The 25,282-nt window shown below is 46.6% G+C and overlaps 1 protein-coding gene across 6 annotated transcripts in view; it reads left to right on the forward strand.

Annotated features, from left to right (window-relative positions):
• Positions 1-25,282, forward strand: part of PIKFYVE (phosphoinositide kinase, FYVE-type zinc finger containing) — a 1,728,392-nt gene that overhangs the window by 1,648,571 nt on the left and 54,539 nt on the right. For all 6 annotated transcript variants that reach the window (XM_069615606.1, XM_069615608.1, XM_069615605.1 and 3 more), the window contains 2 exons: positions 16,758-17,019; positions 21,695-21,769. In XM_069615606.1, the coding sequence (XP_069471707.1) occupies positions 16,758-17,019; positions 21,695-21,769 (337 nt within the window). The remainder of the gene's footprint in view (positions 1-16,757; positions 17,020-21,694; positions 21,770-25,282) is intronic.

The following is a 25,282-nucleotide window of genomic DNA, read 5'->3' on the forward strand; positions in this document are numbered from 1 at the left end:
AGGTTTAGAATTAATCTTAACCTCTGGCATCGCTCTGGGCAACCCTCCAGACCATCGTTCTTCGCCTGCCAAGCCATTACAAAAGGGGAAAGACCATATGCAAATCTGGCTTGGTCCCACCCCCAAAGGGGTAGTCCAGCCCGAACTGCTAGGTCACATCCGTTCTGCACGAGACCACAAGCATCCCCAGACATGTTCCAGCCTTGTCACCTGCCACTTCCTCCACATACTGGGCTTCTCCCTCAATTTCAAGAAGTCACAAATGACACATTCCCAACAGCTCCAGTACATAGGGGCTGTATTAGACACATCCTTGGGAAAGAGCTTGCCTCCCAAGTCGAGGGCTCAAGACATTCTTCAGATGGTTTCCAAATTCCAAAGTGCCCAAAATCTCCAGGCCTACGACTTTTTGAGGTTGCTTGGCCTCATGGTATCCTGCATTTTCCTAGTGCCAAAAGCACACCTGAGGATGAGATCCCTTCAATGGGCTCTAAAGACTCAATGGTCCCAGTTCTCAGGTCAAATGACGGATCTCCTTCAGATTCCAAACAAGGTTCGGAAGGATCTTCTGTGGTGGACTTGCGCAGAGGACATCCTAAGAGGAGAACATTTTTGGCAACCATGGCCGTAGATTACAGTAGTGATGGACGCCTCACTCCTGGGGTGGGGATCTCATGCCAACGATTTGACAATCAGCGGTCGTTGGTCTCCATTGGAGTCCAAACTACACATCAACCTTTTAGAGCTGAGAGCAATCAGACTAGCGCTGAAGGCTTTTCTGTCTTCTGTGAGATGAAAACATTTCCTGATAATGACAGACAACACAGTGGCCATGCATTATCTAAACAAAAGAGGAGGTGTAGGGTCACTACCTCTGTGCAGGGAGGCAATGCGGCTCTGGTATTGGGCAATTCAAGAAGGAATCTCCTTAACGCAGTTCATCTAGCCGGGGAGGAGAATATGACGGCAGACGCTCTGAGCAGGCAGAGTACGGTGTCCCACGAGTGGGAACTGGCTCAGGAAGTCCTTCAGAAGATCTTCACCCTTTGGGGAATCCCTCAAGTAGACTTGTTTGCGACCGGAATCAACCGGAAGTGCGAAAAGTATTGCTCAAGGGAATTTCCCCCGAGAGGAGCCCTATGGGACGCGTTCGTGGTGGAGTGGAACTTCCCACTGCTATACGCGTTCCCTCCCATTCCCGTCATTCCTCAAGTCATCAGGAGATTGAGACGGTTTGGAAACCGCATGATCCTAATTGCCGCGTATTGGGCCAGGAGAACGCCATACCCGGACCGTCTAGACATGTCCACCTGTCCTCCGTTACGTCTTCCTCAAAGAGAGGACCTTCTCTCACAAATGGAGGGCCAGGTTCTCCATCCAGAGGTCAGCACTCTCAACCTTCATGCTTGGTATCTGAAAGGCTTATATACAAGGATTGGGACCTTCCGGATGACGTCATGCAGGTGTTGCTTTCGGCAAGAATGCCAGCAACAAAATCTCTGTACCGTTGCTGTTGGAAGAGGTTTTGCAACTGGTGCAGGGTAAATAATGTTGATCCTTTTCTGTGTTCTATCCCGGAAGTGTTGTCTTTCCTCTTGTCCCTGGCACATAGAGGCCTCAATGTTGGGACCATTAAAGGTTATCTTGCAGCGCTTTCCATTTTCAAGCGCTCTTCAGAAGAATGTTCAAACTTTAAAATTCCTTTGATAATACAATTCTTAAAGGGACTCACCAATGTGTTCCCTCCTTCTTTACAAGTCCCAATTTGGGTCCTTAATCTGGTTCTAAAGTTTTTAACGTGTTCCCCTTTTGAACCCTTGCACACTTGCCCATTAAGATTACTAATGTTGAAAACAGTTTTCTTGGTTGCTTTAACATCTGCACGAAGAATGAGCGAATTGCAGGCACTGTCTTCTGGGCCACTCTATACTGTGTTCCACAGGGACAGAGTGGTATTGAGGGTTAAACCCTCATTTTTACCTAAAGTTGTGTCTGATTTCCATTTAAATCAGAAAATTATTCTGCCCGTGTTCTATCCTCCTCCGCATCCCAGTAAGGAGGAGGAAAGATTGCACAGGCTGGACCCGAGAGAGCTCTAAGCGTTTACATTCCTAGGCTTTCCAAGCTTAGAGTGGATAATCAACTTTTCATTGGCTACACCGGAAGGAATTCGGGTCAATCGGTGTCAAAACAAACCATATCACGTTGGATTGTACTTTGCATTTCAGAATGCTACAGATTGGCGGGCAAAGATCCACCAGAAGGCTTAAGGGCCCATTCTACCAGAGGTATAGCCTCTTCGACAGCCCTTCAAAGAGGTGTTCCCATAAAATCTATTTGTGAAGCAGCAACTTGGTCATTGCTGCACACTTTTTGTAAATTCTATAGTCTGGATGCTTCCCAGACTAAAGAGCTTGCTTTTGGTATTGCTGTGCTATATTCGACAATATAAAAATATTGAAAATCTCCTCCCTCCTCCAGAGAGCTTTCTACACTGCTTTGTGAGTCTATCTAAGATGAGGAATAGTTGGAGGACACAATCCATTCGAAGAACAAGTTACTTACCAATGTTCCTCCAACGTATTCCTCATCGCCCTCCCATCCTACCCCTTCGTAGTTTTTCTGGATTATTGCCACTTCAACTCTCACAAGGCTGACACCTGGCTACCTACACTACCTATACAACAGAGCAAGAGGGGCAAAACAGAACTGAGGCCTATGGGGGCAGCGTGTGCTACTTGTATACCGATGACATCACCCTCGACGGAGACCTTTGAGGGACTTCGACTCGACGACGTCGACGCACGGCGCCCTGTGCCGAGAAAAAATTCCAAAGCAGCTAAAGCTGGATGGAATACATCTAAGATGAGGAATAAGTTGGAGGAACATCCAGTCGAAAGAACGTTACCAGTTGGTAAGTAACTTGTTGTTCTCCTCTAAACCAATCACTGTCATCTGGTTCACACTGCCCCCATCCAATGACAGTCCTCTCCCTAAACTCCCCTGGTGGCCATCCTAAGATTTTTACTGCACGCTTCAGTGTTGTGAGTCCTCACTTTGCTCACTGAGTTATTTTTGTGCCATTTCGAAAAAAATCCATAAAAGGTTTAAACTATTTTGACCGATTTTGACTTGTTTTGTCTTTGACGAAAGACTGACCGGCAGCAGGGATCTGCTACCGCCGAAGATATTCATCCACCGTCGGATCGTCAACCAAGTTTCGAGAAGGCCGGGCCTTGGGCCCACTTCGCACCTTTCAGCCATGTCTGAGGAGAAGGAAGGCAGAAGCCTCTTCAAACTCTGCGCAAAGTGTGGATTAAGGAACGTATTCATGGAATACCTGGCGCTTCTTGCCCATCGCATTGCCGCTCTCTGCCCCAACTTTCAGTGCTATGTGGATGACACTCCGTTCATTTTCAGGCTCCCTTCAGCCACCTCTTCTCCTTCTCTCATCTCTGTCTGTCCACCATCCAGGAGTGGTGTGCCGCCAATGATGTCTGCCTTAATGCCAGTAAGACTGAGATTTTCCTCATCGGCACATCTGCTCCCTTCTTTCCCGTCACTCTCTGGCCGACCTCTCTTGGCCCTCTTCCTGCTCCCACCTGTGAGGCTAAAAACCTTGGTGTCATCTTCGACTCCACACTTTCCTTCTCTCCTCACATCTCAGACATCTTTAAGAAGACACACTACCAGCTGCACCTCCTCAGAGGTATTCTTCCTTTCCTCTCCTTCCCCCAGAAGCTCACTGTCTCCAGAGCTCTGGTTCTCTCTAGGCTGGACTACGGCAACAGCCTCTTTCTAAATCTGCCTGCCTCTACTCTCCGCCCTCTGCAACTCATCCAGAACAGGACTGCGAGACTTGTACTCGGCCTCAAGCCCAGGGATCGAATCGCTCCAGGACTGAAATCTCTGCACTGGCTCCTAGTGGCTGCGAGGATTAAGTTCAAAACCCTCTGCATTGTCCACAAGGCCTTCTGGGCCTTCAATACCTTCAACTCTCTCTTCCTAAATAACTCCCTTCTCAAGCTCTTTGCTCATCCGCCTCCAACTCCCTCAGGGTTTGTCGCTTCTCCAAGCAGCAAGTTGGTGGTAGATCTCTTTCTTCTGCTGGAGCCTCCCTCTGAAAAAGCCTCCCTGCCTCTCTGAAACTTGAGGAGAACCATCTCCCGTTCCGGAAGCACCTCAAGACCTTCCTCTTTGCTTCTGCTTTTTCTCCTCCTCTCCCCTGCTGATGATCTGGCTGAATCTGATACTGCACTGGTTACCTCGCTACCCTCTGATCTCAGGCCCAGGACCCCTCCTCTCCCAGTCAGTTTCATACCTGCACTGTCCCCCCTGGCAACCCTTGCACTCAGGGACTGTTTCTGTATCCCTACAGCCCCTACTAGCACTTGACACCTGATGTCTGCACTTACCCTTGCACTTTCCACCAGCTGGCTGCCCTTTTATTTATTGTCTTTATTTATTTTACTGTTATCCTATGTACTGCACTGTCCTCTCCCCTCTGGCCCTGCACTTTTCCCCGTCCCCCCTCCCCTGCACTTACGCAATCTCAATGTCACGTGGCCTAGTAGGATCGCTGTCTCTGTCTTCCCTCTGTTTCCCCTCCCTTGCCACGTCATGCCTTGAAACACTTGTGTATAGGCGCGTTATAAATGCCATATCATATCATATCATATATCATATCATAAATGCTTCTATTGCCTGCATCCGAACCAGGATGAGGAGGGATGCGATGTGTGCGATGGTTTCTTGAAGAAAACCAAGAAAGACCGATACAGCAGACTGTTAGCGTGGATCAAGTCGAGCAAGGTCACTGACTCAGCCTCTGGGCAGGGCCAGGCCTCATCTAGGAGCGGCCGGTCTGAGGGGCGAACTCCCTCCGGGAGGAGGTCAAGATCCTTTAAGGACGCCCCGCTCCCGGGTGACCAAGAGAAGCCCAAACTCTGCGACGCTGGCTCTGCTGAGTTTGCTGCTGATGCGGGTCCCGAGTCAGGCAGAAGGCGTTCGCCATCACCATCAGCCTCCACGGTGAGTCCACGGTGAGCCTGCTGAAGAAAGTGACCTCTTCTAAGAGAAAGTCCCTTACCCCGTCCAAACTCCGGGTGTCAGCGGATAAACCGAAGAGGGACAAGTCTGGAGAGGACTCGTCCAAGCTAATTAAAACCTTGCAGCCTGCTAGGTCAACGGCGGCGCTATCAACTAAGGCCTCGACGGGCACATCGTTGATGACGTCTACCACGACAGCGTTGAAGCAGAGTGGGTCCATGTTGGAAGTGTCTGCCACGACCACCCCACTGGTTTCCTTGCCCCTGAGGCGAGATACGGCTGTGGAGGCAGTGAAGAAGGCAGCAACCACTCGGGGGTCGGGGAAAGACGCGGCAACTGCATCAACCCAGCAGCTTCCTGAAAGGGAAAGGGAGAAAGCCCCCCCGGGGGAACTTCTTTGGTATGTGGACCCAGTGGCTGCTCCTGATAGACCGGAGCAGATTTACTCAAGTTCCGATGAGGGAGTCAATAATCTGCCCGATGATTATTACACAGATCACGAAGGGGGAGTATCTAGGGGTGGTGGACCTAGGTACCCTACTCGCAAGAGGAGACGTGTCAGTACAGACCCCTATGCCACTGGCTCCTTTCACCCCTAAACCGAGGGGCGTGTTGCTGGATAGTCTAACGAATCTGCACACACACTGGCCCCTGGCACCGAGCCCTATGCCTCTCCGGGACCTTCAAGAGCCTCCGAGGTTGAGCCTGCCCCGCAGAAGAGAATGTCTAAGGAGGCTCTGGTCCTCCGCGTCATCCGACCCCTCCACAACCACCACCTCGCTGCAACGCAACCGCACCCGAAGCCACAGCTACAGGTACCGATGAGAATGACTTTGTCCCATCTGACAAAGAAACAGCACACATGGACAAGCTACATATGGCCACCCCACTGGACAAAGTTGGATCCTTTCATTCCATGATGTCAAGGGCCTCTGAAGTGCTTCATTTGGTTCCCAAGGACACTAAGAAGGATGGTTTCCTGTACCAGTGGCACGAGTCAAGTAAAATATCCCTTCCCATACTGCACGAAATCTGGGAGGAAGGCCTGGCACTAATGAAAAACCCAAGTACGGCCCCACCCAAGCGTGGCAGATGGGAGAAAATGCACACGGTACCGGATTCAGCGCCCAGGTGCTTAAGGTCTCAACCCTCGCACAGCCAGGAAGCGCTTGGCGAATCCGTCGTCCGCAGCCATTGCACCTCCGGACCAGGAGGGGAAGAAGCTGAATGCAATGGGCAAGAGGATAATTTATACAGCAGCCTCTACCATCAAGGCAGCTAACGCCCTAGCCATTTTGTCCCAATATGACCGGGAACTATGGTAGAAGCTGGGTCCAATCCTAGACTTCCTGCCTGAGGACAAGATGGTCAAGGCACTGGAACTTTTTCAAGAAGGGGAAGTGGCCTCGGACCACACTATCACACAGGTTTCCGCCAGATGTGGAACAGGGTTTCCCTGCGTCGGCATGGTTGATTGAAGGCAATAAACTTCTGCCAGGATGTTCAGGTTAAAGTCCTGGATATACTGTTTGATGGGGGAAAACCTCTTCGGCAAGGCAGTCAACGAGTCTCTTCAAGCAATAAAGGCTGTCATGGAGACGGCATGCTCTCTGGGAACCTTACACCAACGACGGCTGTCGTCCTTTAGTTCATCCAGAGGAAAATGTGGCAGATCTTATACTACCCCGTACAAGCAGCCTTCACGCTCCTCCACGCAAGAAACGTACATGGGTCGCTCTGAAGGGCAGATGTCGTTGATCTGGAGGACGCCTACTTCCACATCCCCATTCACAAGAAACACTGCATTGAAAAACTTGTGCAACTACAGCTGCCAGAATCCTTAGAGACTTTAATGAAAATGAATTAGACACACCTGAAAAGGAAAACAGCCTCCCTGATGATTGATAGAGTCAAGAAAACGTTTGGAGGAGAAGAAAAACTGTGTTGAAGCAGGTAAGCATGACTGGGCACCAGAGTGTGCACCTCATCCTCTTTTTTTCTACATGGGTCGCTCTGAAGGCAGGGGAGGGCAGCGCCAGCGCCGCCTGCAGGGGAGAGCTCCGACCCTCAAGCAGGCCTGAACCGGCCGTGCCCTCAGGCCCCCACTTATGCATCCAAGTGGGAGGCCAGCTGTATAAAGTTCGTCACCACGGACAGATGGGTGCTGGATGCTCTGGGACAGGGGCACACCTTGGAGTTTCAACGCTGCTGTCCTTGTATTCTTCCAATACCGCGACAACACAGACCTAGAGGTGCGGGCCATGTTACAGAAAGGGGCGATGTAACCCGTCTCCGTGGCTCCGGAGTATATTCCAGATGCTTTCTGATTCGAAAGAACACGGGGGCGTGTTGGAGGCCGATCCTGGATCTGCGTCATCTCAACAAGTAATTAAGGTCCCAAAAGTTCCAGATGGTCACGTTGCAGCATGTGTTCGGCCAACTGTAGGAAGGGGATTTTCTGATGATGTTGATCTGGAGGACGCCTACTTCCACATCCCCATTCACAAGAAACACTGCTAGTTTCTACGATTCGTGGTTCAGGGTCAGCACTACCAGTTCAAGGCTCTGCCCTTCGGCCTGAAATCGGCCTGAGGGTCTTTACGAAGTGCCTGGCCCTGGTGGTGCTGCATTTTCGTCTGCAAGGCATCCATATATATCCTTATTTGGACAACTGGCTGATGCGTTCCCCCTCGTGCACTCTTGGCAACCGAGCACACATTGAGAACCTTACGTCTGCTTATGGAGTTGGGGTTCTCCATAAATGATCTGCTTGACGCCATCTCAGGACATGCTGTTCCTAGGTGCCCAACTCAACACAGTGACGTGTTTGGTGTCTCCCACGTAGGAGAGGGTGAGAACCATACTAGGCAAAGTACAGTGCTTGTCATCGGCACAGACGGTGACGGTGCATTCCATCAAGACACTGCTGGGCATGATGTCCTCCTGCATCAGCCTTGTCCGCCTCTGCAGACTTCACATGAGAGCTCTTCAGGAGTTCCTGGATGCGAGGTGGATGCAGGTATCGGGGACCTTTGCTGATCAGATATCCCTCAAAGAGAAGTTCCGTTGGGCGTTACAGTGGTGGGGTGTAAGACTGCATCTCGTCCAGGGGACTCTTTCAAGTTCCGCCTTACCAGGAGACAGTCACCATGAACTCCTCTCTAAAAGTATGGGGAGCCCACACCGGACAGTTGCATGCCAGAGGCCCCTGGCAGCTGGGGAAAAAGGGCCTCCACATCAACGTCCTGGAACTTCAGGCCGTATTCTGGGCCCTCAAGACTTTTCTGCCGTTGCTGAAGGGCAAGGTGGTGAGGATCTTCAGACAACACCAGCACCATGTTCTACATTCGGAAGCAAAGGGGAACCCGCTCTCCGGCACTCTCCAAGGAAGCCCAGGATCTGTGGCTCTGTCTCATTCAGCAGGGCATGTTCCTTGTCCCTTTTCACCTGGCCGGCGTCAAGAACACCATTGTGGACTCGCTCAGCTGGGAGTTGCATTCCTGCCACGAAGGGAGCTTTTTGCCAGGTCCAGGTGGACCTCTTCTGTTCGACAGTTGGGGCAAACCCCAGATCGATCTCTTTGCGACGGCGACGAACGCCAAGTGCCAGAGGTTCGCCAGCAGGTTCTCTCAGACGAGGAGCATGGGGAACGCGCTCTCATTCCTGTGGGAGGAACGGTTCCTTATGCTTTTCCTCTGTTTCCACTCATGCTACGTGTGATCAACACACTCAGACAGTACCATTGCAAGATAATACTTGTTGCCCCAACGTGGCCGATGCAGATATGGTATCCGGACCTGCTGTGTCTGTCAGTGGCCCCGTCCATCAGGCTACCGCTGTTCCCGGACCCTCTCACCAGAGAGGGAGGAGCTATTCTGCACCACGACCCAGGGTCGCCAAACTTGAGGGAATGGCTTCTGCAGCCCTAGAGTTTGTAGGTTATGCTTTACCAATGTAATATAAGGAGATCCTGGCCAGGGCCAGATCCTCATCAACGTTGAAATGCTACGGCTATAAATGGAAGCATTTCTCTGTGTGGTGCCGGACTCAGATCATCACCCCCTACGGGTCACGGTCTCTCAGCTTCTACCCTAGTTAATCTCCTTGGCCAAGGCGAGGTTGGCTCACGCCTCTATCAAGGTGCACCTCGCTGGCCATATCCCGGTACACCTGGTCTCCGGGTAGACTCTCCCTGTGGTCGCACAGACTTGTCAAAGAGTTCCTCAAGGGGCTCTTAGGGACTTTTCTGCCAGTGAAGATGCCAGCCCCGGCTTGGGACCTCAATGTAGTACTGATTAAGCTCAAGGGAGCTCCCTTTGAACCTATACATCAGATCCCGCTCGCCGAAGATGGCTTTCCTTGTGGCTATCACTTCGGCCAAGAGGGTCGCGGAGATCCACACCCTGTTGTGCAAGCAGCCTTACTTGTCGTTCCACGCTTCAAAGGTGGTACTGCGTACACACCCCACCTTTATGCCCAAGGTACCATCAGAATTCCACCTCAACGAACCTTTGGTGTTAAATGTTTTCTTCCCGAATCGAGCATCGCCAGAGGAGAGGGCCTTGCATTCGCTGGACATGGCTCATGCTTTGAATTTCTAAATGGCACGTACAAAGAATGTTCAGAAGACTTCTTAGTTGTCTGTCAACTTTGGGCCTGTAAATCACAGAAAAGCCTTATCGAAGGCTTCCATCTCCAAGCGGTTCTCCGTCTATATCATGCACTGTCATCGACTGGCGAGCAGACCGCGGCCAGGCCGACCGAGAGCGCGCTCCACCAGAGCCATCACAGCAACAATGGCGTTTCTCTTTGGTGTGCCCCTGCTCGACATCTGCAGGGCTGCCACGTGGAGGTCCACGCACACCTTCACAAGGTTCTACTGGGTCGACGGGGATTCCAGGGAGGCGTCCAGGGTCGGCCAACTGGTGCTACACAACCTGTTTACTTAGGTGAGTCTGTTCCAGAAGTGAGTGTGTTATTGCTTCTGTTGAGCCTTGCCACCTCCCATGGTTGTGTATATGTACTGCTGTATAAGAGTTAGTCATAAGCATGTGAATCCATGCCAGACCCCAGGCTGGAGAAGGTTTAAGTTACTTACCTGTAACTGTTGTTCTCCAGCATGGTTCTGGCATGGATTCACATGCAAACCCTCCCTCCTTCCCCTTTGTGGCTCTTCTTGGTTCATACTGCCACTTTACGTGCTTACCAAATCTGAAGATGGCCTCCAGGGGTGGAGCTTGGGGAATGGACTGTCATTGGTTCGGGCCAGTATGACTCAGAGGACAGTGATTGCTTTAGAGGAGAAATGCAGTTTTAAAGAAAAAGTGACTGTTTTTTCTTTTACTGATTATTCCCAGCCTGACGACAGGGAATGTTCATTAGCATGTTAATCCATGCAGAACCATACTGTAGAACAATAGTTACAGGTAAGTAACATAAACCTGCTAGGATGTTCCCTGGGGTGAGTCCATATTGTTGCCATTGTGAGGAATGTGCCACATATTGCCATATGTCGGAGCGGAGTCGTGTTCAAAGGTGCAGGTGTACTGGTCTGAGGTGTGGAGTGGGTTGAAGGAATGGAGCGGAATTTAGACCCCATGTTGGTACTTTTTGGACTAGAAGTGGCAGAAGAGAAATCAACATTCTTGCTGCACATGCCACACTCTTTGTTGTTATCGGCGAGGGCCTGCCTGGCCACATACTCGAAGGGGAGCAAATGCCAGGGGTGAAAGAATGGTTCATTAAAGCCAGAGATATATTTTTAATGAAAAGAATTACTGCAGCTCTCCATGGAGGGGAGCGCAGGATGATTGGAAGCGGAATCGTCTGGGTTCTGGAGCAAGTGTATTGATGCATAACAATATATGTATTATACAGACCGTCCAGCTTATAGCGATTTTGCTATCCCACAAAATGCCACGAAAACTGCAGTTTTGCGCAAAAACTTGTTAAAAAAAAAAAAAAAAAACCTCACGGTGCCAGGTACTCAAAACTATTTTTTATGCAAGAAATGAAATGTGCTAACACATCTCATCACTTGCACCCAAAAAAAAGAGCAGCCCAATCCACAAGGGGCACCTGAATTGGCACAATTTATATGTGTGCCCATTCAGATGGCCTTTTTAACCTCCTTGAGCAAATCAGGGGGCGTTTCTGCCAATTTAAAAGCGCATCCCACATTTCCAAGCAAGATGCACTTTTAAATGTGCAGAAATTGTAGGCAACCCTACGCACACGGGATGTGGGGGTGTGTGATGCTGGAAATGCATAGGAGGGACAGGACCTCCGTATCCTTGTCCTGTACTGCTTTTTATCGTGTGTTCTGTCGTGTTTTCCGCACAGGAGTTCATGTGGGACTCCTGGCGGTGCAGCTCTCTCTCTTTTTGTTTTGGTGAACGGACCCGTGGGATACCCTTTTGGCACCCATGGGCGGGGGTACAACCCTGTGCCCCTAGTGTATGTGTTTGGGCACCTGTGGGTAGCCCGCAGAGCAGGGTATGGGCTGGTGGCAGCTCCATGCTGAAATTGACAGGTGTGCGGAGTATCCTCCATTTTGGGATACCCCGGCCCTGCCATTGGGATCCGTTGATTCCTGATGGGAAACAAGATGGCCCCTGTGGCCTCTTGCTTTCTATTCCCCATTACCTTGTTTTCCCAAAGTCCTGGGAAGCCCTGACTCTGTTCCTTCCCCCTGACCGACTGTTGAGTGTAAGTGCCATATATGGTGTTGTTGTGAAGGCCCGGCCAGACTGGCTGGAGCCTTCCCGGTGATGTATGTTGTGGGTACCTCCTGTGGGTGGGACCTGGGTGAATAGAGTGTGTGACGAATATGCATTCTGTGTTGTGGGTGTCTAGTATCTGGTGGTTGACACAATTACTGAGACAACCCTGCCTGAAACCGGTATGAATGCAGCTTGGAGTGTTGAATGGCTCGGTACTTGTCCCAATACACATAACTTGTTGTGAGTGTCTGGAGTGTGCCTGATTGGCTGCCTGCACGAATGCCCGTAGTCGTGATTGGATGCTTGAGTGTGACCCAGCGGAATGAATGGGAGATCAACAGTATATCTGGGGACCTCTCACTGCTAGGAATCGTGTTCAGAAGCTGAAGTCCACTACGACGAGTAACTGGAGCAACTGACGCTTGACCTTGAAGCCCTGCTGGACAAGAAGAATTGCTGTTGCTCTCCTTCACAATCTGAAAGCTTCTGTGCCTCCAAGGACTGACCCAGAGAGGACCTGGTAAGGCGCCCTCTTCCGGAGCTACGAGGGACCATCGTGCACAGCTGATCTTTGCCAACGCTCCCTGGTAGACAGACCTTCGACAGGCTGCCGACCCAATACGTGGACTACTGCGGAACTCCAAGGAGAAGCACTCAGACTGTTGTCCGCCACTGTCGACGACCGCCGTCGCTGACCGGAGCCGCCGTGCTCCCGTTTGCCTAAGAACTTCAATTGATCATCGGACACTCTCGTCTGCATCGTCACCCGCTTGTCACCCGCTGGAGAAGGCCTGACCGTCGACGCGCCGAGGAGCATCCACCGGTGGGTTTCCTGCCACCTAAGGACCACAGAGACGCAGACGACTCGACGCCTTTGCTGCGCCACAGTTCATCATCATCATCTCTTTGCAGTCCAGAACTATCGTCACCGAGGTGCCCCGCACGCCTCTTCCTTGCAGGGCGCCAACGCTCTGTCGTCGACGAGCACCGCTAGGAACGAAGCTGCCACTTCCCTGTTCACCGTCGTACGTTCGACGACCCGTGACTCCTGCCTTAACGGGAGGGCACTCAAGAAGGGCCGTCGATTCCCCGACACCGAACGCCAAGTTTCCCGACACCTCTCGACGATCTGTGGCTCCCGCCTGAAAGGGAAGCACTCAAGAAGGATCCGTCGACGCATCGTCGGAGAACTCTACTCCACCAGGTACATTGGGGGGGGGGGGGTAAAACCTTAATAGGAAGAAGTGTGACTATTTAACATATGGACTGGGCTTGTGTGATATATCCTTATGTTACAGGTTGCCCAGGTGGGGGGGATCTCCACACAGAACTGTGTCTAGGTAACGGGGCCAGCATTCTGTCTATTGTTTCAACCATTTTACGTTCCTGCCTATCTCTACTGCTGGTTTCCTCGTTATTAATCTGTGTGACATTTTAACCGTACAGTTGATGCACTTTAATGAGATTCGATAACATTAGTGGTACCACTTTAGAATTGTATATATTTATCATTATTGACTTCCGAGTACAAAGTGCGTTATTGTGATTGTGTACATACCTTTAAATATTAATTATATAAAGACTGTGTTTTCAGTAATACAGTGTGTGGACCTTCCTTTGTGGGGGTTCGGGGACTACCCTGTACTTAAGAACCAGCCCGCATCACCTCCTGAGAAGCTAGGCCTTGATTGCTCGTCCATTGCTACCTTATAGAGAATCTTGGCTGGGGTCCTCTGTGCCTCTCCTCTACCATATAGAGAGCGGAAGTACAGACACCCACTACCAGTCTTTACACGGTGCCACTGCATGACAGGGTCTTTCCTGACCCTGTCATGCATTTCATTTAAGGTATGAACCGCTGTTGTGTCGCTTACATTTCTGTTCCTCAAACAGGATAAAAATGCATTCTTTGGGTCTCATTTTACAATGGCAGGCCCCTGAAGAGCCTGTCCCTGTGAAAGGTGCTGGGAGCTTGCAGCACACTGTCATGAGAGCGCTTCTATTCAAGGTACTACCCATTTTGACTGACAAAAATCAATCGAATGGTACAATTTGACCTATTTCGGCCAGTACCATTCGATCCATTTTTATAAATAGCGAACATGTTTTGCAGGGGGGGTCACCAACACCGCATGTTCAGTATTTTTGGGCTTGGGGGTCGCAGGGGTGTCCCCTGCAACCTCATAATTGAAGGCGGTGGACCGAAAAAAAAAAGAAAAAAACTAAAAAGGGGCCCCGCGGAGTCGGATCCGACCCGCGTTCGAGGGACGGATCTGACACTGCAAGGTTGCAGGGGAAGCGGCAGCAACCAAGCAGTTAAGTAGGGGAGGGGGTAGAGTGGTGGTGAAAGGTACATTTTGGGTTGTTTGGCTGAAGTACAAATCAATTTGCGGCAAAATTGACTACGGTTAATTCCGCCGCAAATAATTACACTTCAGTCAAACAACCCGGAACCCTATTCAAGGCAGCTGGCCAGCACACAATTTGCGCTACAGCTCAAGGCCGTGGAAATGCACTGGTCACCTTTGAGAATAAGGTGATCTGCTCATTTTCAAAAATGGGTTGTCTAAAAATAGCATATCCTCGGCTCTATTTTTAAATGCCCCATTTTTTGAGGATCTCGGTCAAAATCTACATTTTAAAAAAATTAAAAAATGGTCACACTATGAGAGGGAAAGGAGAGAGAGAGAGAGGGAGAGTGATGGGTGGGATGTGAAGTGATAGGGAAGAAAGCAATGGGCCAGAGAAGGAAGCGGTGCACAAGAGAGCAGAGAAAGCAGTGATGCGGTGGGCCAGAAATCTGAAAGCGATCAGAGATACAGAAAAGTAGAGGGAGCGTGTGGTCAGTGAGCCAGAAAGCAGAGAGGAAGCGGTTGGCCGGAAAGAGGCAGTGAGCTGCAGATTGGGAAAAAGGATGATGGAAGAGTTCGATAGAATGGGAGAAAGGATGCAAGATGCAGAAGCAGCACAAAAGAATGAAGGACTGTATATTGCAGGAGGAATCATAGGGTGTAAGGTGTGAGTTGGGAGTATGATTTGGAGTGTGGCAGAGGCTGGGGAGTGCAAATTGGGACTTGACAGTGTGACATAGCACGTGAGTATTTGTATGGTAGAGTGAGAGGTTCAGGAATGGAAGTTGTGATGGGGAGTTGGTGAGATGTGTGATGTGTTTTGGTGAGAGAGGTGTGTGGGTGTTTGTAGGATTGGAGAACATAGACAGGGAATATTTTAAGCATTACAACTGATAATGATCAATTTAGTTAATATTATTAAATAGGCATGCACATTAAACCAAACATTTAGCAGCCAAATCAAACACTGTTCTGCCAAGCCAGGGATATCTGGAACTCTTCCTATCAAATTAATACAAAAGATACATAATAATGATACCCTGGCTCTCTTGCAGCCTTGCACTCTGCCTCTTTCCTGCAAGGTGGCAGTCTTACAACCTCCAGTTAATACAAAATGTCCCACAAGAATGCTGCAATAAATAAAGGTTTGTGCCGCAAAATTTGCCATTTCATGCCGCAAAATCCTGGAAGGTCTGATTATACAGGGGTTGATACCTGATCCCTCACAAAAGGAATGCTAAAAGGTGCGGTCCTTATTGTTCCCCCCATTCATAAAACCTTAGTTCAAAGGAGTTAAGACTGTTGGTGATGAGTTACCGCTTCAAGGATACCTGATTTGATTTTCAATGTGTAAACAACATGTTTTGGTTATGCTTTAAGGGAGAAGTTTCCATTGGGAGGGGGTAAAATGACGAAAGACGTGTTTTGCTGTGGTCTAAAACTATATATTGTTTTGTTTGTTCTTTCTATGATGAAAAAGAATAACAATTAGACATTTGAAAAAAAAAAGTTAAAAGGGTTTATCTCTGTAGAGGTTCTGGTTTCCTGATGTCAAATATTGCTGGTTAATTTGATATGAAGCAAAAAGGAGGTTCTGTGTCAAGGACGATTGTGCCACTGCTTCCGCTTAGGTTGACTAAGCAGTGGTCCCAGCCAGAGTAGTGTCATCAGGGTACCATTGACATGCAGGCCCTGCTCAAGATATATGTAGTCTCTGTGCTGACGGGGATTGTTCTCCCATCTGAGTGGGAACTGCTTCTCTCTCCTAACGGATTGACATTCACTTGCTAACCTGCCATAAAATCTCTACCTCCGAAATATTGGTCAGTCTCACGTCACAAATATATTCTTCCTTAAATGGGACAAACTTGGGTTCAGTCTTTACCTGCCACTGCCACATTATAGTTGTCTACTCTCATGTTTATAACAATGAGACATAATTAGATTTTGAAGAACGATAAAAGAAATTAGGAATACACTTCTGTTTACCCCTTAAGTATCATCAAAGTTTGTATTACTTGGAAATGTTTGTTGGCATTCCATGTCTGTCATTTTTCCGGATTATGCCATGTAAAGTTAAAATGGTTCATTCATTTCATGTTGATCTACATAGAAAGTAAGCAGAGATGCTGGAGCCTCGCTTGAATATTTAATTCAGTTACTTGTACTTTGGTTTAATCATACATCTGTCATGTGCTTTATAATAATGTATATACTATGTTATATGTAAAGTGCTTTGGATAAAAGCGCAATATAAATAACAAGGTACTATTTTAAGATTCACAATCTAAAATATAGATTAGCATTCAACAAAGTTCTGTTGGAAATGCTTTGCACATGAGCACTATGGTGCTGTCATGACAAATCAAACTGGATTAAAGAGGCAGACTTAAAGACAATGCTGAGAGTTGTAAGGAAATCGCCTTTAGCCTTTTAAAGGTTTTGAGCACAGTGAATGGAACACACATACAACCAATATGAGTTTGATCACTGGGTGCTGAACAGTCAGGACAAGGAAAACAGAAGTGTGGAAGAAAAGTTATACCGCTCACGCCTGTGAAAGGGTCTTGCAAAGCCATGCACTATAAACCTGTGCTATGATGTTATTTTAATAAACCAAACTTTATTCTGGCAGGTTTTTGACTTAAAGGGCTCTCTGAGGAATCGAAATGTAAAGACTGACACAGGGAAGGAGAGCTGCGATGTGGTTCTTCTGGATGAAAATCTGCTCAAGATGGTGCGAGACAATCCTCTGTATATCCGATCCCACTGCAAGGCTGTGCTGAGGGCTTCCATCCACAGTGATTCCCACTTTCTGTCTAGTCACCTCATCATCGACTATTCTCTGTTGGTGGGTCGTGATGACACAAGCGATGAGCTGGTGGTCGGAATTATTGGTAAGTATCTCTCTGCACTCATATTCTGTTAACTTTTGTGGGAACTTGTTGGTTTGGTGCATTTTCCTGACACAAACAATATAGTTTCCATACTTTTGAATTTGTTAAAGCATTTTTATATACCCAACAACCTCCACAGTCAATTCTAAGCACTTTGATTTTTACTTTGTCCCCCCAAAGTCCAACACAAGAACTAGAATGCATCTAGTGCCAGTGCATTAGATGCATTATTGCTGTATTTGGGGTCTCAACTTCTTCACATTTTGCCAGAACATGCACTCCAAAGCCATCAGGAAGCGCGTGGCCAAGTTGCTGGATACTCTGCACAAGGCTGGGAAAAGTGGACCGAGGATGGCTTCTAAAGATTTGCATCACTAAGGTGCGACAAGCCTTTGAATGTGGGGATCCCTCATCTTTCATACCAATTTGACTAGTCTGATGCTGGAAGTTCATGAATGCGTAGAAATAAAAAGGAACGGTTCATATCAACGAGTGAGCCCTCATCTACTGTTTACAGGAAACACCATGCCGCCTTCCAAACTCAACATGCATAAATAGCTCCCAAGAAGATATGTGCCATTCCCCTCTCCCACCTCTGCAGATTGAGTGTGACAAAATGGCTACTGCTCTGTTGGAGTACAGGGGTGAGTAGTGCCTAAACCGCCTACTCAACCCTCAAATTACCACTAAACTAATAGTGATCCCAATTACAAAAGGTGAAACATGCACAGCCCAAAAGGTATACTTCCTTTGACTTGTGTGCTAGCACAGGATGAAGGAAGGCTTTATCTTCAGGAGTGGTGGGAGCTGATAACAGTAGCAACTCAAACAGCAATCAAGACTCCAAAATAAAATCGTGGCCAATCGAGGGTGTCTAAACATGTATACTTTTAATTAAACAATAAAATGCAAATAACTAAAAACAAACTCATCAACCCACCCCTGTAAAGAAACACAGAACATGTGGGCTGTTGTAGAATAGCACTCTGGGTAGATGAGCAGGGGTGTTCAGGCACTCAGTTGGCACAATGTAAATGTTCAAGAATGTGTCTTGTTTGAGGTTTGATGTGCAGCGTGAATCGCTCAGAGTCAGGATGAGTGGCATTGGGGTGGTTGTACAGGGGTTATCTGATCTGTTCAATTGGAAAGGCGGGGTGGTGGATGATCAGTGTAGGTTCCTGCTTCATTTTGTGTGGGAGACTGGGAAGTGGGACGAGATCTAGTGGAGGTGGATGGCTGATTGGTGCTTATTTTGCCGAACATGCACAATCAAACCTCTACTTCTAAAAGAAATTACCAACATCGTGGACATCGGGAACAATAGTGCCAATATACAAAAAGGGGCCTCAAGAACAACCGTCAAACTATAGGCCAACTTCATTGTTAGACGTACCAGGAAAAATCCTTGTGTCACATCTACAAGAAAGATTATCAAACTGGGCAGATAAAAATAAGATCGTAGATCCAAGGCCAACAGGGTTCACCAAAAGGACCAGAACTGAACTGAATATATTCATGCTGTCACTACTAAAAATGGAAGCGATAACATTTTAAACGAACATGTACATTGCCTTTATCGATATACTGGCTCCACCGATCTTGAATAACTCCAAAGTTTCAACTATAGTCTACACGGATGATCTGGTAGTATTAGACCAGACTGAGAATGGCCTTCAAAGGAGCTTAAAAAGAATACAAACTTTTATGTAACAGAACGACCTGAAAATAAACAGTGGGAAAACAAGAGTCCTAGCCATAAGGAAAAAAAGAGTGAAAAATAAAATAAAATTCAAATGGAAATTGGACGGGAAAGATCTAGAAACGGTGGAATCAATTGGATATAGTTCTGTATAACACGGCCGAGAAAGAAAATGTTTGGCAAATTGAACTGGTAAATAAAGTAACAGCATTAGCAGCCCAAGGTACGATCCTGCACGCACGCTATGGGAAATACACAATAGCTCCTTTAAGAGCCTTCTACCTACAAACAGTGGTACCATGTCTCACGTACGGTGGAGAAGCAATCACTAACGTAGACTGGAGAATCTGGTCAAAATTGGAGAGCAAGTTTTGGAAAAGAGTACTGAGATTACCGAAATGTTTGCCCATTGTAGTAATTAGAGCAGAATTACTCACTCGGTCATTGTGTGGAAATCACTTAATTTATTGAGAAAGATAATGGAAGGAAGTCTGTCTCTGCCCTACTCCTTTTTAAAAGTAGAAGGAAAGGGGAAAGGAACTACATTGTTAAGTGAGTGGAAATCCAAATGCACAAAGCATCTGGAATGGTTAAACTCGTCACTGGACTCGCTAGTGACTGACCCAGACAGAGTAAAAGAGAAACTGAAACATGCAGACTGGATTACCACGCAACAGGAAAAATCAACATACAAAAGTCTGGCTAATGGAGCAAACGATCAAAGAAAAAGGAATCAAATACCAAAATATTTACAACAGTTCCCCAGTACGTTCCACAGAGATAGATTATTGCGAATTAGACTAAATATCTATCAAACCGGGGGAAAAAAGGGAACAAAAGAAGGGAAGTGCAGGATGTGTTGCGCTGAAGATCAAATTGAGACAGTAAAACATCTGATGACAGATTGCAAGGCCTTGACAGAGATGAGAATGTTGTTCTTGGCAAAATATGTCAATAACGAAACACCTGAAAAAGCAGAAGAGTGGTGGTTAAAGTTTCTATCAGGAGAAAAAATTTGACTCACCTGCGCTGGAATTAGTTTTAGTTTTTTTTTAAAGTGATGAAAAAAACGACAGATGAACCTACTACTGGATGACAGAATCTGTAAAACCAAATAGAAATCGCTTTGCCTAAGAAAAAAGGACAAAAAGATGTTTCGCTTTTTAAGAACTTGATATTACTATCTGCATTGATCTGTTGAAGACCTTGTAAAAATCGCAATTTGATTATATAAAAGTAAATAAAAAAATTTAAAAAATGTGTTAAAAGGTTACAAAACTAAAAAGCACAATAAAAAAATTTAAAAAATAGAAGTATTTACCTTTTAAAAGCTGCCACTGTGCAAATGTCCCAGTAAGCACGTTAAGAAACCCTGATTACAAATGAATATTTATCTTCTGAAAAGAAATATTGTCGATTTTCATACCCTTTATCCACAAACCGTTTGGACCAGTAATTACCAAAAATATTCATGTAACGGAGGAAAGGTATGAATAAAACATTTTGATGTTTCAATACGTACAGGTCATTTATTGAGACAGAAAGTCATGGCTACTTAATAAATGGTTAGATGGAAACGATGCACTCACTCAAAACGTAATGATGATGTGCAATGGGCACAGCGGGTTTACAGCTGTTCATAGGCAAAGAACATATTGTGTTCTTGTACCCGGAAGATATGTCTGGAATAGCACATTTTAAGTTGGCCAGTATACCTTGTTTAATAGTTAAATGAAATTGTTTTTCTTTACAGCTCTTGGGCTGCACCATGCTAAGCGCAAGTAGTCTAAGAAAGCCATTTAAAACTGTTGCCTTTTCAGTGCTCGTCTTTAACACGCCTTCAGTGCAGGGAACATATATAAATGAAGGGGCTCAAGGCACACTTAAGACATTTTCATTACACCATTAGGGCATTTTACAGCTGCAATTAAGTCATTAACTCTCAGCAGACAGATTAACAATAATACTGGCAGGCAGGCCAAAGTTGGATATTACTGTTTGATAAAGATAGCTCAAAGAGATCACAGTATGATGTGCTTTGGGCGGGGAGGGGCAGGTACTGGTTAGAAATAGCCATAGATATGAACATGGTCATGGGCAGTCAGTGGGTGGGTAAATAACCAAACAATGCCTACAAGCAGTGTGTACCTCCCCACATGCCATCTCCCACCTAGCTGTACTCCAGTGCAATAGTGTTGGTTTATAGGTGGTGCTGAATCACCAACTAATAGTCCAAACTAAAACAGGCAATTATGTCTACATCATAGGGTGTTACTGAGATTCTGGAGGTACAATAATTAGCTAGTTTAGTTTGGCCTAAAGTATTAGCTCTTCCCTCAGCAGCTTCTAGGGGCGTTTCTAAAGAGTGATAACTGTTTGGTCACATTCTGTCAATACTGTTTATTATCAGAGTTCCTTTTGATCCAGGGACGGACAAGGAGCCTCACACCAAGCCTTCAGGCTGTGAAGACTATGCAGTCAGCTTGTGAGGATAGAATAGAATCATACAATGCCTCTTGTTCGCTCTCACAAGGTTGGGAACAGTTGTCAGATAATTACAGTCTTAGTGGGATTAGAAGTGCCTTGACCATGAGTGAACATTTCCAAAATGTTGAGTGGCTGCATATCAATAGTAATTTGGCAGATATTAAGTATTGCGAGATGTGAGTGCATATTCTCGCTTCAGTTTCTTCAATATAATTGTCAAATAAGGGTCACACTTTGTGTCATTTTTGCAACACTCCAGCCCAATATCACACTGGTGGAGTTGCAGTGTCAGATGTGTTGTTTTTTGTTGTGCTGCGTTCAATGGTTATTATATTGCTTTATGCCCACCACAAACTGTATCGCATTTGAGGGCACACAGGTTCTCAATCTAGAATAAAGAATATGAAAATGATTACATTAAGAGAAACGTGTTGCCTGATGGTGATCTTGAAGCCACATTTTTCTTTTACACTTTTTCTTTTTCAACAGACTACATTCGCACATTTACTTGGGACAAAAAACTTGAAATGGTTGTAAAGTCGACAGGGATTTTGGGTGGCCAAGGTGAGTTGTGAGAGATGATTTCATGTACTTTATTTTTAAAGTTAATGGTATTCACCTATTGCCTATGATGTGATTTCTTTGCCTGTATTGTGCACTGTTAAAAAAGTAACAAAGGAAGACACAACTCATTCTGATTGTTTCACTCAAGCCACATGCAGATTATCTACAGTATGAGCTGTTGCTTGGATCGTCTGTTTAACCGCAAAGAGGGCACTGACATTCGAATATCTGTCGGAATGTTGTGCGTCATGGTCTTGTGGGAAATTAAGAAGCCTGTGATTATTTTAATATAACAAATACACTGTGTCATTGTCATCATGTTGTTTATTAGCCAGTAACTGGGATGATAGCGGACTGTGTAGTAATTTGTCAGGCAGCATGGTTATTCACCATCCGATTCCAACTGACTTCACAAACATGTGCCTTAAAACTACTAAAAAAGAAATGAAAAAATGTGATAAGGTCCAACTGTCCAACCTGGTCTACCCAATTTCCTTTCCCTTTACATCACTGGTTGTACTTTATTGACAACGTTGACTTCCCTTTTTATACTGATATGGATCTCTGATTGGGGTCACCTTACCATGGGTCTGCATGTCACAGCATTTCTTTTTGTAGCATGCCACAGTCACTGCACTTGCCTCCTGCTTCTCCTGGACATTCCCTGGCTTGGCTCCCCATGTTTACCTGTCCCTTCCCTGCATTCTCATTTTGACTTCTTAATTAGTGTCCACAGCATTTGGGGCTCGTCCACTGTGTTTTCAGTCAGGGGAACCCAATATGTCCCACCTCGTTCCTTAAGGTGCTCCTTCATGGACACCCCCGTGTCACAGTCCCTCTTATCAGCTTTGTTGCTTCCCCCAATCTTGCTTTTCTGCTCCCCTCCCACCACTTGGACATGTCACACTCCAAAAGACTCAAGAGCACGGAAAGAAGGGCCGCAACATCAATGTGCAGCTTAGTCATTTCTCAATTCAGTTTAATTTCTGCTGACATTGTTGATGCTTGGAGGCACTTGAATATATTTTTGGTGTACGTTGGGTGAATATCTTTCTGACTGCAGGCTTGAATTAGTACCTTCTATTGATTATGATGTAAGAATACTTATGAAACTCTAATAGTTCCACTGTAACCTCTTTATTGTGGAAAGCCATTTTCAACTTTAGCATATACATTATTCTCCAAATACCAAAGAATTGATATATGGAAGTCAAATTCCACTTTGGCAAAATTCTTCAACCTCCTAGTGTCATTATGACCCACCTAGTGAGCCCAGGTTCTTGTCTGCACTGTTGGGTCTCAGAGTTCCTGATTGCTCAGGCATCCCCATGCAAAAGGATGTGCTGGCCGAGGCGTCTAAGGTTTGAGCCAAACTTCACTCTTCAGCGCCTCTAAATAAGCATCAGGACCTCAGATAAAGGCAATTGGGCTCAGCTGCGGTCAACCGAATGGTTTACCCACCTCCGTCATGTTCTGTCATTATGGTGGCTTTGTTATTCCACAATGGGTCCTCCTCATCGGCTTCCTCTGCCTTGGCCATCTCGTCTTCCATCTCTCTGAGGTCGGAAGAGAAGCTTCTGTGGATGCCCTGGGAAAAGAAGTATATGTGAACGCTTCCCTGCATTAAGGCAACTAATACTGATGCATTGCTGGCAGCTGCTCTTTGGAAGGACCTTACTGATTTTTGGGGCAATTTTTCAGCAAAGAAGCAAGCAACCTTTCGAGCTGGGCTGGCTGAAGCAAAAATCTTCCAGAGGCATCAGCAACCCACATAGGCACAGTAGCATGTGGTATTAGCATTGGAGCGAACCTGCAACGATTGCTATTGATGCTCTCTTCTAACTTTGCTCAGGATGTTACCCTTTGAAGGGGCTGAGCATTTTCTACTTTAACTGACGAGGAACTTATGAAGAAAAAGACCTAACATTACAGCTAAGTCGCTGACAGTCTTTACCAAACACCCGCTTAAATCCTGCCAGGCCAGGCCAGGTCAGGTCTTCAGCTAGGCAGGATTTTAGATCTAGGACCACAAATGGCTTCCATGGATTCATCGAAAAAAAAAGGCAGATACAGCCTGATAGGTCTCCCAGCTTACCACTCTTGCTTCTCCACTCTTTTTGACTGCTTACTCTCTTTTGTCTCCTCCTTTCCCTTCTCCCTTTTCCTATCTCATCCCCTTACTTTCTTCTATGCACTTAGTCTATCAGAATTGTCCCTGGACCTAATATGATAGCAACCTCGTCTGTTTCTTCCAGCCTCCCATTAGTTTTTTTCCTCCCCACCACCTCTCCAGCACTATCTGAAATGTCGTCAGGCCTAGTAAGATAGTCGCTTGTTTTGTTCCTCCCCTCCCTTTCTGCACCCCCTCTCCCTCACCTTTTGTTTTTGTCCGGCTCTACCAGAAATGTCGTCAGGCCTAGTACGGTAGTCGTCTGTCTGTTTCCATTTCCTTCCCACTCTCCCCCTCCCTTCCTTATCTATGTCTTAGCTCTTGCACTATCTGAAATGTTGTCAGGATGTGAAATGATAGTTAATTTCACATCCTTACTGTTCATGGCCTGTAAGAATGTGGTTGTATTTTCCCTTGTTCCCTCCCTTACCTTGAAGCGCTTTGAAACACATTGTGTATAGGCGCTATATAAATAAACGATCATATCATACCCAGAAAGAAACAATGCATGGCTATCAAAGGCTTTTATAGACAGTCTAGCTACAGTGACCACCAGCCTGTGAGTCAGCGTATTCACACTATGGAGATGAGAGGCGGGGTATCCTGTCATCCATGGCAGCAATTGCTTAGGGTGCAAGCAGGTAAGTGAAGTGATTTATGTGTATGAAGCATGTTGTCATGTATGCATGTACACTTGTATGTTGGTGTCTTTTTTTTCATGTATGCGTGCATGCAGGTTGTTTGAATAATGTATGAATGTGCAGATGAATGAGAGAGAATGCGTGTGGTATGAATGCGTATGTATGATGGTGTGTGTCTGCATGTATGACGGGGAAGCAGGCTGCTAAATGGAGGCGTGGGAGTTCCTCGGGGCATGTCCCTAATTTTTGCCTTACTCTTGATGCACAGTAAAAATTGTTTACTGGGAATCAAGGATACAGCAAACATAAGTGTTTTAGGAGGCTAGATGGAGCTGATTTGGTCACACCAATCTACATTTACTTGCTTACTGTGTCATGGCACCTTTTACTGGACATCAAGGGCAGCACAAACATAAGTGTTATTATGTGGCTGGACTGCCCTACATTGGTGGCGCCAGTCTGACCATATATTCCTACTGGAACATGGCATTTTTGTTCTGGGCATTGAGGGTAAAAGCAAACAGAAGTGTGATTCTGTGGTTAAACTGGTCTGCATTGCTGCAAACAGTCTGGCTATACTTTATTCTGTGGCTTGGTATTTTTTAGGGGTTGGGTGTTCTTTTATTGTAATACTGGCATATACTGGTGCAACCTCCAGTGATATGTATGGGCACAACCAGCATGAACATGTTTTTTTATATT

This window comes from Ambystoma mexicanum, chromosome 9, assembly GCF_040938575.1.
Source record: "Ambystoma mexicanum isolate Mex_15411 chromosome 9, UKY_AmexF1_1, whole genome shotgun sequence".
Classification (NCBI taxonomy): Eukaryota; Metazoa; Chordata; class Amphibia; order Caudata; family Ambystomatidae; genus Ambystoma; species Ambystoma mexicanum.